Source organism: Pan paniscus, chromosome 4 (assembly GCF_029289425.2).
Source record: "Pan paniscus chromosome 4, NHGRI_mPanPan1-v2.0_pri, whole genome shotgun sequence".
Lineage (NCBI taxonomy): Eukaryota > Metazoa > Chordata > Mammalia > Primates > Hominidae > Pan > Pan paniscus.
Genome location: NC_073253.2, coordinates 44058282 through 44076828, shown reverse-complemented (window position 1 = coordinate 44076828; position 18547 = coordinate 44058282). Strand labels below are relative to the sequence as shown.

General features: G+C 41.2%; 1 protein-coding gene across 1 annotated transcript; it reads left to right on the top strand.

Annotated features, from left to right (window-relative positions):
- Positions 1 to 4054: 4054 nt before the first annotated feature.
- LOC129397764 (putative POM121-like protein 1-like) lies at positions 4055 to 9705 on the top strand. Its single transcript, XM_055112322.2, is given in 2 exon segments — positions 4055 to 5910; positions 5913 to 9705. Coding segments are annotated over 2 exon segments (1893 nt in total). The 5' UTR covers positions 4055 to 4068; the 3' UTR covers positions 5964 to 9705.
- The last annotated feature ends 8842 nt before the right edge of the window (positions 9706 to 18547 follow it).

The window sequence follows — 18547 nt, the reverse complement described above, 5'->3', positions numbered from 1 at the left end:
TGGCTGACTGAATGTTAGTGGACATGATAGAAGCAATGGCTTAAAATGTACTTCCAGAACTGGAGTTTCCTTGTGATTCTATCACTGTGACAAAAACACATTCTCAGGTAGTCCACTGATCCAAGGGGGAACAAACACAAAGAAAACATACCTAGACTCTATCTGCAGCTTGCAGCCTCACCAAGCCAAGAACAGTCAACTCACAGATATGTTAGCAAAAATAAATGTTTTTCGTACCTTAAGTTTTATATAATTATTGACCTATAGTTAACTGATATACAATATACATTAATCTTAAAATATCATTATCCCATTAAAAATATTTACATTAAAAACTGAGACCACTTTCTTTCCTCCTTTTTTTTTTTTTTTTTAAATTAAGAGACAGGGTGTCTCAATGTTGCCCAAGCTGGAGTTCAGTGGCTAGTAGCTATTCACAAGAACGATCATCGCACACTACCTCAAACTCCTGGGATCAAGCAATCCTCCTGCCTCAGCTTTCCAAGTCGCTGGGACTATAAGTGTGTACCACAGCATGTCAGCTCTCTCTCTCCTTCTTGACCTAAAGCCTAGCATAAAATTAGCTAAGTAGAATGTTTCCAAAGATGCCTGCATCAGTATCTCCCATCCCACATAATTTCTGTTTGATTTTGCCATTCACCCATAAAATGGTGGGATCTACCTCTCCTCCTTGCAAATTTGAGCTGGCCCTCTGATCCTGTCTAAGATCTGAAGCCAGATATTAAGGTACTTCATTAATTTCCATGTTTGTCCTCTATGCAACCTAGCAATCAAGCAAGAAGTCAAAACATACTGATATAGTTTGGATGGGTCCCCACCCAAATCTCACCTTGCATTGTAATAATTCCCACGTGTCAAGGGTGGGGCCAGGTGCAGATAACTGAATCATGGGGATGGTTCCCCCCATACTGTTCTCGTGGTAGTGAATAAGTCTCATGAGATCTGATGGTTTTATAAATGGGAGTTCCCCTGCACATGCTCTCTCCTGCCTGCCACTATGTGAGACATGCTTTTGCACCTCCTTGCCTTCCACCATGATTGTGAGGCCTCCCCAGCCATGCAGAACTGTGAGTCAATTCAACCTCTTTCCTTTATAAATTACCCAGTCTCAGGTATGTCTTTATTTGCAGTGTGAGAACAGACTAATACAATAAGTTGATACCAGTAGAGTGGGGTGCTGCTGTAAAGATACCCGAAAATGTGCAAGCAACTTTGGAAATGGGTAACAGGGAGAGGCTGGAACACTTTGGAAGGCTCAGAAGACGATAGGAAAATGTGGGAAAGTTTGGAACTTCCTAGAGACTTGTTGAATGGCTTTGACCAAAATGTTAATAGTGATATGGACAATAAGGTCCAGGCGGAGGTGGTCTCAGAGGGAGATGAGGAGTTTGTTGGGAAATGGAGTAAAGTCACTCTTACTATGCAAAGACACTGCAGGCATTGTGCACCTGTATTAGAAACGGGCATAAGACAGGCGGGAAAGAGTGAAAATAAGAATTTTTTTCTAGAGTTCCCTAGAGATCTGTGGAACTTTGAACTTGAGAGAGATGATTTAAGGTATCTGACAGAAGAAATTTCTAAGCAGCAAAGCATTCGAGAAGAAGCAGAGCATAAAAGTTCAGAAAATTTGTAGCCTGATGATGCAACAGAAAAGAAAAATCTATTTTCTCAGGAGACTGGGTTGTAGAAATTTGCATAAGTAATGAGGAGCCAAATGTTAATCACCAAGACAATGGGGCAAACGTCTCCAGGGCATGTTAGAGACCCTCACAGCAGACCCTCCCATCACAGGCCAGGAGGCTTAGAAGGAAAAATAGTTTTGTGGGTCCAGAACCCCCTGCTGTGTGCAGCCTAGGAACTTGGTGCCCTGCAACCCAGCTGCTCCTGCCATAGGTAAAAGGGGCCAAGGTACACCTCAGGCCATGGCTTCAGAGGGTGCAAGTTCCAAGCCTTTCAGGTTCTAGGTGGTGTTAAGCCTGCAGATGCTCCGAAGTCAAGAATTAAGGTTCATGAACCTCCGCCTAGATTTCAGAAGATGTATGAAAATGCCTGGAAATCCAGGCAAAAGTTTGCTGCGGGGGGGGGGGGGGGGGGGAGGGGGGAGGGGGGAGGGGGGAGGGGGGGAGGGGGGGCCTTCATGGATAACCTCTGGTAGGGCAGTGTCAAAGGGAAATATGGGGTTGGAGCCCCCACACAGAGTTCCCACTGGGGTACTGCCAAGCAGAGCTGTGAGAAAAGGGCCACCATCCTCCAGACCCCAGAATGGTAGATCCACTGACAGCTTGCACTGTGTGCCTGGAAAAGCTGCAGACACTCAATGCAGCCAGAAGGGGGGCTGTACCCTGCAAAGCCACAGGGGCGGGGCTGCCCAAGACCCTGGGAACCCACTTCTTGCATCACCTAGATGTGACACATGGAGTCAAAGGAGGTCATTTTGGAGCTTTAAGATTTGCCTGCTGGGTTTTGGACTTGCATGGGGCCTGTAGCTCTTTCGCTTTGGCCAATTTCTCCCATTTGAAATGAGTGTATTTACCCAATGCCTGTATCCCTGTGTATCTAGAAAATAACTAACTTGCTTTTGATTTTGCAGGCTCCTAGGTGGAAGGGACTTGCCTTGTCTCAGATGAGACTTTGGACTACGGAATTTTGAGTTAATGCTGAAATAAGAGTTTGGGGGACTTTGGGGAAGGCATGATTGCTTTTGAAATGTGAGGACATGAGATTTGGGAGGGGCTGGGGAAGAATTATATGGTTTGGCTCTGTCCCCACCCAAATCTCATCTGGAATTGTAACCATTCCCATGTGTCAAGGGTGGGGCCAGGTGGAGATAATTGAATCATGGAGGCAGTTTCCCCCATGCTGTTCTCATGGTAGTGAATAAGTCTCATGAGATCTGACGGTTTCATCAATGGGAGTTCCCCTGCACATGCTCTCTCCTGCCCACCATGTCTGACTAAATTTTGTATTTTTACTAGAGACGGGGTTTCACTATGTTGGCCAGGCTGGTCTCCAACTCCTGATCTCGTGATCCGTCCACCCTGACCTCCCAAAGTGCTAGGATTATAGGCATAAGCCACCACACCCAGCCTCTTTTTTTTCTTTTTCTTTTTCTTTTTTTTTATCTGGAGACTGAGTTTTGCACTTGTTGCCCAGGCTGGAGTGCAATGGTGCGATCTCAGCTCACTGCAGTCTCCACCTCAGCAGGAGAGCAGGAATCTTCAGTGATCCACGGGCAGATCTGCAGCCATTGTGGGCACCTGCTCCTCCCGCGACCTTTGTGCCCGCGTCTCTCCCTCCAGTACCTATTGCACGACCCCCCACGTCCGCCTCCTGCCATTGCCAGCAAGTGCCTTGTGCGGGTACCTGGCTGTGCTTATTAATACATTATGGTCGCTCTGTCACTGGTGCCATTATGTGCTCACATGCCCACTCCCTCAGGTTTAGGAGGTGCGTTGCCCGGCAACAGAAGAGTCTGCTGGCTTAGCCTTTGGCCGAGTTGGCAGCTGGATGAGGACGCTCAGAGCCCAGCTCTCGAGAGTTCAAGCATCCGACGGTTCCCCACTGCTCCCAGGAGCGGTTACCCGGGCACTCTGTGCCCCTCATTCCTGTTTGGGCCAAGGCCGAGGACCTGCGAGCAGGGCTCGGTTGCCTGGAGCCCCTTCAGCCCACCCCCCAGTTCACTTTGCTTGTGGGATCTCCCTGTTGCTCCTGCCCCTGGACTGAGTGGCAGGCCATCCTACAAGCACCCGGACACTCGACATCAGTGGCATCAAGACAACTCTAAGAAGGTTTTCCGTCATCCTGCAAGACCTGTGTTCCATCCCCGTGATTCTGCCTTCAATTTCACTGCACAGGTACCACAGTAAGCCAGTGCTGTGTGCTCCGAGTTCCAGGGCATCCCCCAGCTCAGCCACTACACTGAGCACAAGCACTCTGTGGGGCCCAGGAGCAGGTAGTCACCCCTTTGGGGTCCACAACACCCAGCTGTCCCCAGACTTGTGTCCAGGGAAGATAGTGTTGAGGGCCCTCAAGGAGAGCGGGGCAGGGATGCCTGAGCAGGACAAGGACCCCAGAGTCCAAGAAAATCCTGATGATCAGAGAACGGTCCCCGAGGTCACCGGGGATGCACGGTCTGCATTTCGGCCCCTGCGGGACAATGGAGGCCTCTCTCCCTTTGTGCCCAGGCCCGGGCCTCAGCAGACAGACCTCCATGCCCAGAGCTCACAAATCAGATATAACCAGACATCCCAGACCCCCTGGAGGAGCTCAAACACCAAACGAAATGCCATCTCCAGCTCCTACAGCTCCATGGGAGGCTTGCCGGGGCTAAAGCAGAGGAGGCGGCCAGCCTCATCCCGCTGCCAGCTGACCCTCAGTTACTCAAAGACAGTGAGGGAGGACAGGCCTCAGGCTGTCTCTTCGGGTCACACACGGTGTGAAAAGGCGGCAGATACAGCACCAGGGCAGACACTCGCCCCAAGGGGTGGCTCCCCCAGATCCCAGGCCTCTAGGCCCCGTAGACGCAAGATTCCCCTGCTGCCACGCAGGCGAGGGGAGCCTTTGATGCTGCCACCTCCCTTAGAGCTGGGGTACCAGGTCACGGCTGAAGACCTGCACCTGGAAAAAGAGGCGGCATTCCAGCGCATCAACAGTGCACTGCACGTTGAGGACAAGGCCACCTCGGACTGCAGACCCTCACGGCCTTCCCACACTTTGTCCTCACTTGCAACAGGGGCTTCGGGTGGGCCTCCCGTTTCTAAAGCACCCACTATGGATGCACAGCAGGACAGACCCAAGTCCCAAGACTGCCTGGGCCTAGTGGCCCCCCTAGCATCTGCTGCAGAGGTCTCCTCTACAGCTCCCGTGTCTGCGAAGAAGCACAGACCACCAGGACCCCTGTTCTCCTCCTCAGATCCCCTTCTTGCCACCTCTTCCCACTCCCGGGACTCAGCCCAGGTCACCTCGCTGATTCCTGCCCCCTTCACAGCTGCAAGCCGGGATGCCGGCATGAGAAGAACAAGGCCTGGCACCTCGGCTCCTGCAGCTGCAGCAGCAGCCCCTCCCCCCTCCACATTGAACCCCACGTCGGGGTCACTACTCAATGCAGTGGATGGAGGCCCCTCACATTTCTTGGCCTCAGCCACAGCTGCAGCACGTGCCCAGAGGTCAGAAGTGACATATAACCAGAGATCCCAGACCTCCCGGACCAGATCCTGCCTCAAACGAAATGCCAGCTCCAGCTCCCACAGCTCTACGGAAGGCCTCCCGGAACTAAAGTGGAGGAGGGGGCCAGCCTCATCCCACTGCCAGCTGGCCCTCAGTTCCTCAAACACAGTGAGTGAGGACGGACCTCAGGCTGTCTCTTCGGGTCACACCCGCTGTGAAAAGGCAGATACAGCACCAGGGCAGACACTCGCCCCCAGGGGTGGCTCCCCCAGATCCCAGGCCTCTAGGCCCTGCATCAACAGTGCACTGCATGTTGAGGACAAGGCCATCTCGGACTGCAGACCCTCACGGCCTTCCCACACTTTGTCCTCACTTGCAACAGGGGCTTCGGGTGGGCCTCCCGTTTCTAAAGCACCCACTATGGATGCACAGCAGGACAGACCCAAGTCCCAAGACTGCCTGGGCCTAGTGGCCCCCCTAGCATCTGCTGCAGAGGTCTCCTCTACAGCTCCCGTGTCTGGGAAGAAACACAGACCACCAGGACCCCTGTTCTCCTCCTCAGATCCCCTTCCTGCCACCTCTTCCCACTCCGGGGACTCAGCCCAGGTCACCTCGCTGATTCCTGCCCCCTTCACAGCTGCAAGCAGGGATGCCGGCATGAGAAGAATGTTTTGTGTTCGAAATTGTTTGAGGGGTTTGGGTTTATTTTTGTTGGTTATTTCTTTTTTTTTTTTTTTTTTGCTTATATGGGCATCCTTCAGCTTTTAATAATCTGAAAAATTCTATTTACCCATTGTCAATGTGTATGAATTAATCTGAGTCAATTTTATACAATAAAAGCTGAACTTTTATGCATGAAACAATAATTTAACAAAAAATGTACCGGAAGAAGAAGGTTCATTACAAATATAGGAAACATAAATATTACCAAATATTGGCAAGCACTAAAATGTTCAGAAATGTAAGTCTATTACAGTTATAGCTCTCTCAAGCAAAAAAATAGCAGAGAAAAACTTAGTTTACCTTGGGGGCTATTTATTTACTTAGGGATTTGTTAAAAGGTCAAATGGGGTCACACAGAATACTAAGAAGAGCTGTTCACCCAGGCCTCACTAAGAACTCTTCTTCATTCAGTAGCTATATAGTAATAGGACAACTGCTCCTACGACCCAAAGAGGAACTACAGCAACTACTCTTTAGCATCTGTTGCTCCCAACTCTGCTTTGCAATTATATGACTCAAGCATTCTGGCTCTGTTAACTATTACTTCTGTTACTCCCAATTAAACTCCCTCTAACCCTCCCACTCTGCCTATTTAAGCTCTCTGCTGCCTCATGACTTCAATTCCATCAGAGTTATGCATTGTTTCCTCTGTACATCTTTGCTCTGCTTCCATTGCTAATTCCCTAGTAAAGTGTTGTATATTCAAAGTTCCAAAGAAACAGAATATCCAAGACATCACCAATCATCCAAAACACAGTGTAGGAGGCCACAGTTAAGAGAAGCAAGACCATTAGCTCTTTTTATAGGCTGGAGAACAACAGGATGCTTTGGTCCTGTATCAGCAGGATGCTTTTCGGGTAGATCCTACTGCCACCCTACTATCGGGTAGATCCTACTGCCACCCTAGCTATGGGCACATGTCAGAGTCCCATGTAATAAAGGAGACAAAAGGAAACCACCACGAGTATAAACTAAGAAAAGTACTCCAAGGTTTCTAAGAATGGAGCTGTATAACTCACTTTGCCCCATTTGTTACTTCTCCACGGTACTTACCACCACCTATTATATATATTTTGTTTGTAGTCAGTCTTCCCTCATTAGAATGAAAGTTCCGTGAGGACAGGACTATACAGTCAGCCCTCAGTATCCATGGGGGACTAGTTTCAGGATCTCCTGAGGATAACAAAGGATACTCAAGTCCCTGATATAAAATGACATAGTATTTGCACATCACCTTTGCACATCCTCCCATATACTTCATATCAACTCTAGATCACTCATAATATCCGATGTAAATGTCACACAAATAGTTATTGTACTATATTGTGTAAGGAATAAGGACAAGAAAAAAGTCTGTACATGTTCAGTACAGACGCCATTTTTTTCCCCAATATTTCCAATCCTTGGTTGGCTTAATAAACAGATGTAGAACCCAGGAATAAGTTCTGGTGTCCTATTGCATAGTAGGATGAGTATACTTAACAATAACATATTATATATTTGAAAATAGCCAGAAGAGTAGATTTTGAATTTTCTCCCTACAGAAAAATCATTATGCAAATTACCCTGATTTGATCATTACACATTGAGTACATGTATTAAAACATCACATTGTACCCCATATATATGTACAATTATTATGTGTCAATAAAAATTTAATGTCAATATGTGAAATAAAATGAAAAAATAAAAAATTTTAAAGCTGTAATTATCTCCATCTGGTAGGAATACATATAATCTTAAATAAAAAATATATTTGTAATTGTTAGGACAAAATAGATTATAGATTATTTTAAGTTTGCAACTTATAAATTACAAAATTCTCACAGAACCTGAAAAATTATAGGTATTGTTAAATATTTTAAAAGCTGTCCTTGGAGAGAAAGAAACCTATCAGATTTACATCAACAAGTGCAATATATCAGCTGATTACCATCTGCTACAGACTGCATGTTTGTGTTCCCTCAAAATTCATATGATAGGCCGGGCGCGGTGGCTCATGCCTGCAATCCCAGCACTTTGGGAGGCCGAGGCGGGTGGATCATGAGGTCAGGAGATCGAGATCATCCTGGCTAACATGGTAAAACCCCGTCTCTACTAAAAATACAAAAAATTAGCCGGGCGCAGCGGCGGGCGCCTTAGTCCCAACTACTGAGGAGGCTGACGCAGGAGAATGGCGTGAACCCAGGAGGCGGAGCTTGTAGAGAGCCGAGATTGTGCCACTGCACTCCAGCCCGGGTGACAGACAGAGCGAGACTCTGTCTCAAAAAAAAAAAAAAAAAAAAATTCATATGATAAAGCCCTAACCCCCAAGGTGAGGATATTGGGAGGCGTGGCCTTTAGGAGAGAATTAGGTTTAGAAGAGGTCATGAGAATAGAGCCCCTATGGTGGCATTACTTCCTGTATAAGAAGAGACACTAGAGCTGCTTTTCTCCCTACCATGTGAGGATAGTGAGAGAAGATGGCCATTTCCAATCTAGGAAGCAGGCCCTCTTTAAGAAACGTAATTTGCCAACACTTTGATCTTGCACTTCCAGTCTCCAGAACTGTGGGAAATATCTTTTTTTTTTTTTTTTGAGACAGAGTCTCATTCTGTCATCCAGGCTGGAGTACAGTGGTGCGATCATGGCTCACTGCAACCTCCGCCTCCCAGGTTCAAGCAATTCTCCCACCTCAGCCTCCCAAGTACCTGAGACTACAGGCGTGCACCACCATGCCCAGCTAATTTTTGTAGAGACAAGGTTTTGCCATGCTGCCCAGGCTAGTCTCAAACTCCTGAGCTCAAGTTATCCACCTGCCTCGGCCTCCCAAAGTGTTAGGAATACAGGCATAAGCCACCACGCCTGGTCAAAATATCTACTGATTAAGCTACCTAATTTATGGTATTCTGTTTTAGCAGCTGAAGCAGACTAAGATACCATCCTATAAGCTACAGACCAGCACTATCCAATAGAACTTTATATGACGAGGAAATGTTTTATATCTGTGCTATCCATTATGTTAGCCACTAGCCACATGTATCCATCAAGTATTTGAAATATGGCTAGTGCAACTAAAGAACTTAATTTTTAATTTTTTTTTTAATTTTTTTTGAGATGGAGTCTCGCTCTGTCCCCCAGGCTGGAGTGCAGTGGCGCCATCTCAGCTCACTGCAAACTCTGCCTCCCAGGTTCAAGCCATTCTCCTGCCTCAGCCTCCTGAGTAGCTGGGACTGCAGGCGCCGCCACCACGCCCGGCTAATTTTTTGTATTTTTAATAGAGATGGGGTTTCACCATCTTAGTAAGGATGGTCTCGATCTCCTGACCTCATGATCTGCCCGCCTCGGCCTCCCAAAGTGCTGGGATTACAGGCGTGAGCCACCACGCCCGGCCAATTTTTATTTCATCGTATTTAAATAACCACATGTGGCTAGTGGCTAATGTATTGAACACTACAGCTGTAGACAATATGAAATAAATATAAAGCAGTCTCAACTTTGTAAAAACAGAAGACTCTTACTGCCTCATAATATAGATGAAAAATCAAATACTAAGATAAGTAAAATGTTCTTTAAAGAACAAAAACAAAAGAAAACCTAATGAAAGCTATAAAAGTCCATTGGATAATAATGCTACCAGTACTAAGGAAGTACAGCCCCTAAAAGTGACTTGCAGTCACAAATATAAAAATGACTACTCAAGTGAACTCCTAAGGTAAAAATTTCTTATTCACCATGCTCCAAAATGGTCTGTAATATTCTTCAGAGATGACATGGTAAAGCACGATACAAGGGTAATATTAACAGTATGCTGTCACAGCTGCCATTCTCTTAAAAAAGAAATCCCAAAATAAATATAAATGGAAAGCAAATAATTAATGGAGTTTTTACGGTCAATCAATGGTAAATATTATTGGCATTAGATTTTTCTATTAATTATAGTTTTACCTATGATCATGTATTTTTCCATTTAAAAATTACCATAAAACTGAATGGCTTAAAATAACAAATATGTATGACACAATTTATAGAAGTCAGGGAAATGATGGATTTGGGTAGGTGGTTTCTGACTCGAAGTCTCTCATGAGTAAAGGTTGCTGTCATGTTGTTGACCCAGGCAGCATCCCCTGAAGACTTTAACTTGTGTTGGAAGGTCCATGTCTTAGTTTGTTTGCACTGTCGCTACAGAATACCATAGACAGGGTAGCTTATAAACAACAGAAATGTTTCTAATGGTACCGGAGGCTGGATGGTGCAAAATCAAGGTGCTTACAGATTTGGTGTCTGGTCAGAGCCCATTTTTTAGTTCATAGATTACTGTCCTCTAGCTCACATGGCAGAAGGGGCAAGGACGCTTTTTGGGGTCTCTTTTATAAGGGCACTAATCCCCAGCTGGGCACGGTGGCTCACGTCTGTAATCCCAGTACTTTGGGAGGCTGAGGCAGGCAGATCACGAGGTCAGGAGTTCCAGACCAGCCTGGCCAGTGTGGTGAAACCCCGTCTCTACTAAAAATACAAAAATTAGCCAGGTGTGGTGGTGCGTACCTGTAGTCTCAGCTACTCAGCTACTCAGGAGGCTGAGGCAGAAGAAACCCTTGAACCCAGGAGGCAGACGTTGCAGTGAGCTGACATGGCGCCACTGCACTCCAGCCTGGGTAACAGAGCAAGACTCTGTCTCAAAAATAAATAAATAAATAAAACTAAAACTAAAAATAAAAAATAATAATCAAGGCACTAATCCCCAACATGAAGACAGACTATCATCTACCAAAAGCTCCCACTCCTACTATCATTACATTGGGGGTTAGGATTTCACAAATTCAGTGCATCATAGTCTGCTTCTAGAATGTTTAATCATTTGGCTGGATATCAGATAGGATGCCTCGGTTCTTCATGTGAGCTTTCTAGAAAAGATAGTTTGGAATTATTTGCATGGTGGCTGGGCTCGTAAAGAGTTGAAGGAGAGAAAGAGAGAGAAACACCAGTAAGGAGCAAATTAGTTCACTCAAAATTAAAACCCTAGCCTTTGTGACCTTGTCTCAGAAGGTAACATTCCAACCCTGTGGTGTTTTATTTCTTAGATGGGAGTCACTCAGCTTAGCCTGCCTTCAAGGGGAGGAGTATGAAGCTCCACTTCTTAAACTGAGAAGAACCAACAAATATGTAGATATATATATTTTTAATAGTATTACAGCTCATGAACCCATTTAAACCCATTTTAGAACTTTAAAGAAATATTTTAAAACGGAATTTTCAATTAAGCAGAAGAAATTGCCAGCTGTGGAACAGTGAACTTTATCGCTGAAATCATACACATATATACACACACACAGTGCAAACTCATACATGATCAAATCTATAACCTTATTACACAAAGTTTTGTGAGAGGAAAAATGCTTGACTTTTCAAAAGGGCTCATTTATTAAAAATAAAATTACCATTGTGTTCATTTTAGCTGCAACATTTAAGCAATCAATGACTATATACTTGCTGTAATCATCCTTTAAAATTAGAATTATTGAAAAGCTTTATCACTGATGAATGAAAGAAAGTAATATTGATTTGTGGCCAATAGAGATAATCTCAGGCAATAAACAGGTGCAGTCTTTGAAGGAATCATTTTATTTTATTACTTTCTGACATTATTGAAGCCAATTTTAAATAAACTCATCATGTTTTTAAATTTAATCACATATTATTTTATCATACATTAGGTAAAGTTTCAATCTAAGTAACTCCTGGATAAAAAATGAAGTATATCAATTTACAATTACAAATACCCAAATTGTACAGGCATGCATTTTTCAATGACATTTATAAATTGTGTTTTGTTGTTTGTGCCTTGTGTTTGTTTTATTAATCAAATTAATTTATATAGATATATGTATGGAAATGAGACAGATATAACCAGTTCTCTATAAGTAAGCATTATTTAATGGAGTCTTTCCTTTCACTAATGATCATCAGGACACCTAGGGAAGTGAGTTGAAATTTTCAGGCCATTAGGTTAATAGTTCCAGTAATTCTAGTAATGTTTCGACAGTCATAATATAAATGATACTATGTGGCTTGAATTAATGCATTTTCTTATGTAACAAATAATAAGACAATTTTTAAAAGTGGTAATTACTATTTTTAAATATGACAATTAAAAATAATGAAAGAAAAGAGGTTGTACATTGAGTAGCCATAACATTATCTTTAAACATATTTATTCTTCATTTCCTAACTTTTCCCACCTTTTGGCTAAATCGTATGTTCTTTCTCTAATCTCACTTCTGTTTTATTAGTCTCTGGGAAAGATTTTTATATAAAACGTCAAAGCAATCAAACCTAACACAGGATGAATTTCTACACATTACTATACCCTCTGGTCACTATTTTTTTCTTCTCTTTATTGCCCATTTCCCTGTTCTTGAAACATTCCAATTATTTGCCTTCCATGACATTCTACTCTTACTTTTACTTTTCTGTCTCTGATTACTCATTTCCAGTTCCTTTTGTCATCTCCTTGTCTTCCTACACCTGCCAATTAAATTTGAATTTCCACTGCATTTCATCTTATGTCTCCTTTTCTTCTGCAAAATTCTCTCCTTAGACAAATACAGTCATTCCCATGGTTTTATATCCCACTTATATTCAGGGGCTCTAGAATGTATAGCGCCAGGCCAAATCTATCTTAAGAACTTACTTTACTTAACCAATTACATCTGCATCTGCTCAGGATCATGTAACCCAGATCAGCATTTGGCTCTTTTGTAGACCCATTTTTTCTTTTCCTGGAAGTCTATTTTGACACCTACTTTCTGTCACTACCCACATTTTAGCATTTAGCCTTGTCAATTTACTCTCATCCATATGTAACTCTATCCATTTTCTTCTATTATGAACAGCAGTTTGAGCCATCATGACCAATTTTGCAGTATCCCTTCTTAAATTAGCCTCCTGTTTCGCATTGGACATTTTCACCCCCCAGCAATTCCACCGATTTCATTCTCGGAAAAATATAAATGAAGAGTTACATTTTTCAATAGCCGTAATCATTAAATTTCCATGCGTAAGAAAATGTTCAGAACAGTATCAGTGCATTTATAATAAAATTAAAAAACTTGACCCACAAATCTCTACTTGTCCTTCTAGTTTTATTTCATTTGTCTCTCATCAATCTCTACATTCTGATCACCACAATCTTCTAATTCATCTGAAAGCTAAGCTCTCTCTTAATTTAGATTCTCTATACTTGCAATTTTGTCTACCTAGAAGTGTTTTCTTCCATCTTTGGATTGTTATTGCAAATCCATTGAATAGTTCTCATCTGAATTGTTTCTTCCTTGGGATGACTTATAAACACTTCATCCTACAGCCAAATCAGAAGACCAATATCAAAATCTTTCATCACATCCTAAATTTGCTTATATGTAATTATATGGCAAGAATCTCTTTGTCTTTATAATCATTATTCACTTATCTATGGTTTTTAAAAACTTTTCTATGTGGTGATGCTAAGCTCCGTAATGTTGGGCTTGTTACCTGTCTCAACTATCTTCCACACCTACCACAGTGTCTGCTACATAGATGTATTCAATATATATTTTTAGAATTAGTAAATGATGAGCAAGCGTGTACTTTTGTTCTCTTTCATTACACTGTTAGAAATGCTATTACAGCATTAGAAAAGATAATCAGAAAGAAAATTTAATAGATCATCAGAAAAAATCCCAAGATTTTTAGGCAAATGAGCCTATAAACACAGGTGAAATGGACTTGCAATTTACCAAGAAATAGGTTTGTCATACTTAGAAACCAACTGTATAAACATGTTTTTATCTATTAATAACTTCATTTTCCAAAACGCTCTACTTTATATGAGACAATTCTTGACGGAAATACCATTTGCTTCTAGGCTCGTTGCTTAAACATAAAGTTAAAAATCTTTGTATGACACATAAAATTGTGGTGACTGCTTAACTTTGCAACTATAGTGCTCCTGAAATGCTCATCTAACCAGTCTGTGTTCCAGACCTACAAAACTTAGATGGTGCTAAAATTGCGCAAAAATTGTGTATTTCTTCTACAACTAACTTCTGATAAAAAGGGGGCAGAGAAGGTTAACTCTCTCCCCCTTTAGCTTTATTTGCTTAGTGAATTTCTACAAAACATAATTTAAGTGCTATATTTTTCCAAGGTTTTAATAAGGAAATAAAAACCGCAATAGGTATCTTAAGCAGAAAGTGCATTTCATACATATACAATAGGAAGAGCTAAAATAACTAAAGTAGCTGTGGCATGGAGGAAGGTTTTGAGTTCTTGAATTCAAAGGCACGCAATCATTTCTGCAATCCTGGGTCAAAAAGATGCTCCTACTATTAAAACTTTAAGCTTCTTATGCCCATGAAACTGGGGATTAGGCACAAGGATATTGAATCCTACCACTTCCACTACTTCTGAACTATTGTCTCCATGATTTCACTTGCCAGAATCAACAATAGCAAGAAAGGCTTTGATCTCTTCCATTTTTCTAAGTCTGATTCATATGCAAACAATGGGTAAGTGGTCTAAGCTGCATTCATAAAGCTAGCTCAAGGGAAGCTGCATTGCTTGTTTTGTTTTGTTTTAATTTTCTAACCTCTTCAAAGAGTGGAACAAAAGTTGAGGAAACCTGTCCAACAGTCTACCACACACCTTCCATGAAAGGTTCCCCAACACCTCCAACAGAATAATGTAAACACACGCTGGAACCTGTATTACTCTCGCACCATAACACTTCCCACAACACTTTTTCTCTTCATGGGAATATCCTTCCAAAACATGCTGATATCTCCTAAGCATTATTCATCTGTCGAATTTTCCCACCTATTGTAAGGTCTTCCAATTGTTAGGTTCTTAATAAATATATTTTAAATTATTAAAATTCTGAACTAATGGGTAATCAACTGTACAACCTGAATTGCTGATTTGCATACAACTGAAGTCCCTCCTCAAAACTTCTGTAATACATGAAACTTAGGCAAATGGTTGGGTCATTACCATATACTACTTTATATTTTTATTTATCAGTATATGTGATTACAGTTATACTTATGTTAATTGATATGTATATGTTAACTTTTATACATATGTACATTGTATTATTTTGTTACATAGCACAGCGTTTTGTACTCAAAAAGTGACCAATAATAATAAGCTGCATACTTTGGGAAGCATTGCAGGCAGTTTTTTTTTTTTTTTTCCCTGCAGCCTGACAACCTCTTTAGTCATTCACTAAACCTCTCTCAGCTTCAGTTTCTTCATCTGCAACATATAGCAAATAATAAAACTTAACTCAGATGGTTCTAGTGTGAAATAATACAGAGTAAATGTGCCACCAAATACAAACCAATGGCTTGATTGACATAACTCATTGCTAATTTTCTTGAAATGATTCAAAGTATTTTCCAGACAAGCACACACTGAGGGAATTCATCACCACTAAACGAGTCCTATGAGAAATACTCAAAGGTGTCCCAAACACAAAAATGAAAGGTCAACATTCATCATCATCAAAACACATGAAAGTAGCAAACTCATAGGTCTTGTAAAACAGTCACACAAAGTAGGAAGAGAAATCAAATAGCAACACAACAGATTTCCACCAAACCACAAAGACAAAGAGACAGACAGAAAGAAAAACAAAAAACAACAACAAAATAACCCCAAAGAACTTATAAAACAAGTAGAAAACAAATAGCAATATGGCAGAAAGAAAACCTCATGTATTAATATTAACCTTGAATGTAAATGAATTAAACATTCCACTTAAAATATATAGATTGATGTTGGGCCAGGTGCAGTTGCTCACACTGTAATCCCAGCACTTTGGGAGGCCGAGGTGGGTGGATCACGAGGTCAGGAGTTCGAAGCCAGCCTGGCCAACATAGTGAAACCCTATCTCCATTAAAAATACAAAAATTAGCCAGGTGTGGTGGCCGGCACCTGTAATCCCATCTACTTGGGAGGCTGAAGCAGGAGAATCGCTTGAACCTGCAAGACGGAGTTTGCAGTGAGCCAAGATTGTGCCACTGCACTCCAATCTGGATGACAGAGTGAAACTCCATCTAAAAGTAAAAAAAAAAAAAAAGAAAGGTAGATTGATGGAAGAAACTAAAAAATGATCCAAAAATATTATGCTTACAAGAAACATATAGACACATACAGACTGAAAAGTAAAGACACATACAGATTTAAAGTAAATGGGTGAAAAAAGATACTCCATGTAATGGAGACTAAAAGCAAGCAGGAATAGCTATACTTACATCAAGTAAAACAGAACTTAAATCTAAAACAGTTTAACAATGACAAAGGAGGTCATTACATAATGATAAAGGGATCAATTCAGCAAGAGGATATAACAATTCTAAACACATATGCATCCAACACTAGACCATCAAGTTCATAAAATAAATATTACTAGACATAAAAAAGGAATAGACAGCAATACCAGATAATACTGGGGGACTTTACCATCTCACTCACAGCATTAAATGTTATCATCAAGACAGAAAACAAATAAACCTAAGACTTAAATTCAACCTTAGATGAAATAGACCTGACATTTACAGAAAATTCTACCCAGCAACTACAGAATATACATTCTTAATAAAACCGCAATTTCACCCAACAATCCCACTACTGGAGATCTACCCAAAGGAGAACAGATAATTATATGAAAAAGGTATCTGCACCCATATGTTTATCACAGCACTATTCACAATAGCAATGTGCCCCTCAGTGGATGATTAGATTAATAAATCTGGCATATGTGCGCTATAGAATACTATTCAGCTATATAAAAGAATAAAATCATGTCTTTCGTAACAACACGGATGTAACTGGTCATTATTTTAAGTGAAACAAATCAGACACAGAAAGACAAATACTGCATGTTCTCACTTATAACTGGAAGCTAAATAATGTATACACATGGACATAGAATGTGGAATGATAGACAACAGAGACTTGGAAATTTCAGGAGGGTGGGAGGAGGGGATGATGAGAAATTATGTAATGAGTACAATGTACATTTTTCAGGTGATGTATATTCTAAAACCCTTACTTCAACACTATGTACTTTATGGAAGTAATAAGATTATATTTGTATCCCATAAATTTACATAAATAAAAAATTGCCTTCTGTACTTACTTTTACTTCAGCCCAGTTATTGTTAGGTTCAACATTCAGCACTTTACTTAAATTTTCTATAGCTTTCTGGACCTTTTTTTGATATTTATATATAGTAGTGTGGCACAGAAGTGCTAATATTTACCAAAATAAAAGTTATATTTTTAGTTAAAAATTAATTAAAAGGTTGTAGAATCTCAGGATGGAATGCAGACTGTTACAAATTTATCTAGCTCTATTATGAACCGTACAAAATAACTTCAGTGAGGGACTTAAGGGAAAGGGTGCTAGTCAAAGTGATATTGAAAATGAGTGCAGTCTCTTAAGATGAAAGGCAAAAGAAACTTGTACGAAGGCATTTAATTTAGTTGATAAAGATGTTCTTCTACTAAGGGCAGGTTATCAATTCTGGTACAGCTATATACATATACTGGAAGTGAACAATTAACTAAATAGATGTCACAAAATAAGAGTCAGGATTTTTATTGTTGGAGTGGGGGTTTAGAGATACAGGAAGGCATTGATGCTTGCGGGACTAGGTTAGAGGTAGTGACGTCAGTAAGAACCCATGTTTAGCTTAATATAGACATAGATGGTGATATGGTTTACATTTTGTCCCCTCTCAAACCTCTTGTCCAATTGTAATCGCCAGTGTTGAAGGAGGGGTCTAGTGGGAGGGGATTGGATTATGGGGGCAGATTTCCTCCTTGCTGTTCTTGTGATAATGAGTTAGTTCTCACACAATCTGGTTGTTTAAAAGTGTGTAGCATCTCCCCCTTAGTTCTCTTCCTCCTTCTCCAGCCATGTAAGATGTGCCTGCTTCCTCTCTGCCTTCTGCTATGACTGTACGTTTTCTGAGGCTTCCCCATCCTTGCTTCCTGTACAGCCTGTGGAACTGTGAGGCAATTAAAGCTCTTTTCTTTATAAATTACCTAGGATCAGATAGTTCTTTATAACAATGGGATAATGGACTAATATAGATGTTTACATATAGAAATATTTAAAGATATGTGTCTACATGTGTAAGAATATACACATTGTTTCTTTGCTCTCTCATCTTAGAGAGCTATGAAAAAATTGATACTCCCTTAGCTACAGGCACAGCTAGCACTTAAATATTGATTTCATATATAGAAAGCAGGGCGTCTTTGAAAGTGGCTGATTCTAAGAATGGGGAAGAAAATACACAAGATGAGCCTGGGACATCCTCTAGTGCCAGAAATTATGAAAATACTAACAAAAATCTATTTGTGAGATATGTCAAACAAGCACAGGGGCCAAGTGAAAGGTCTTTCAATTTCTAGAATAATTTTAGCAACACAATACATTAATTGGTATTATATTTGGATTATACCCAAAAATGTAATTTTCCTTAGTCCATATTGATATCAATAAATGACTGAATAAACAAATGAATGAGATAAAAGAGGTAAATCTCCTCTGCAAATAATTTACATATGTATTCCAACTAAAGGAAGTCAGCTCTTAAAGACATCTTAA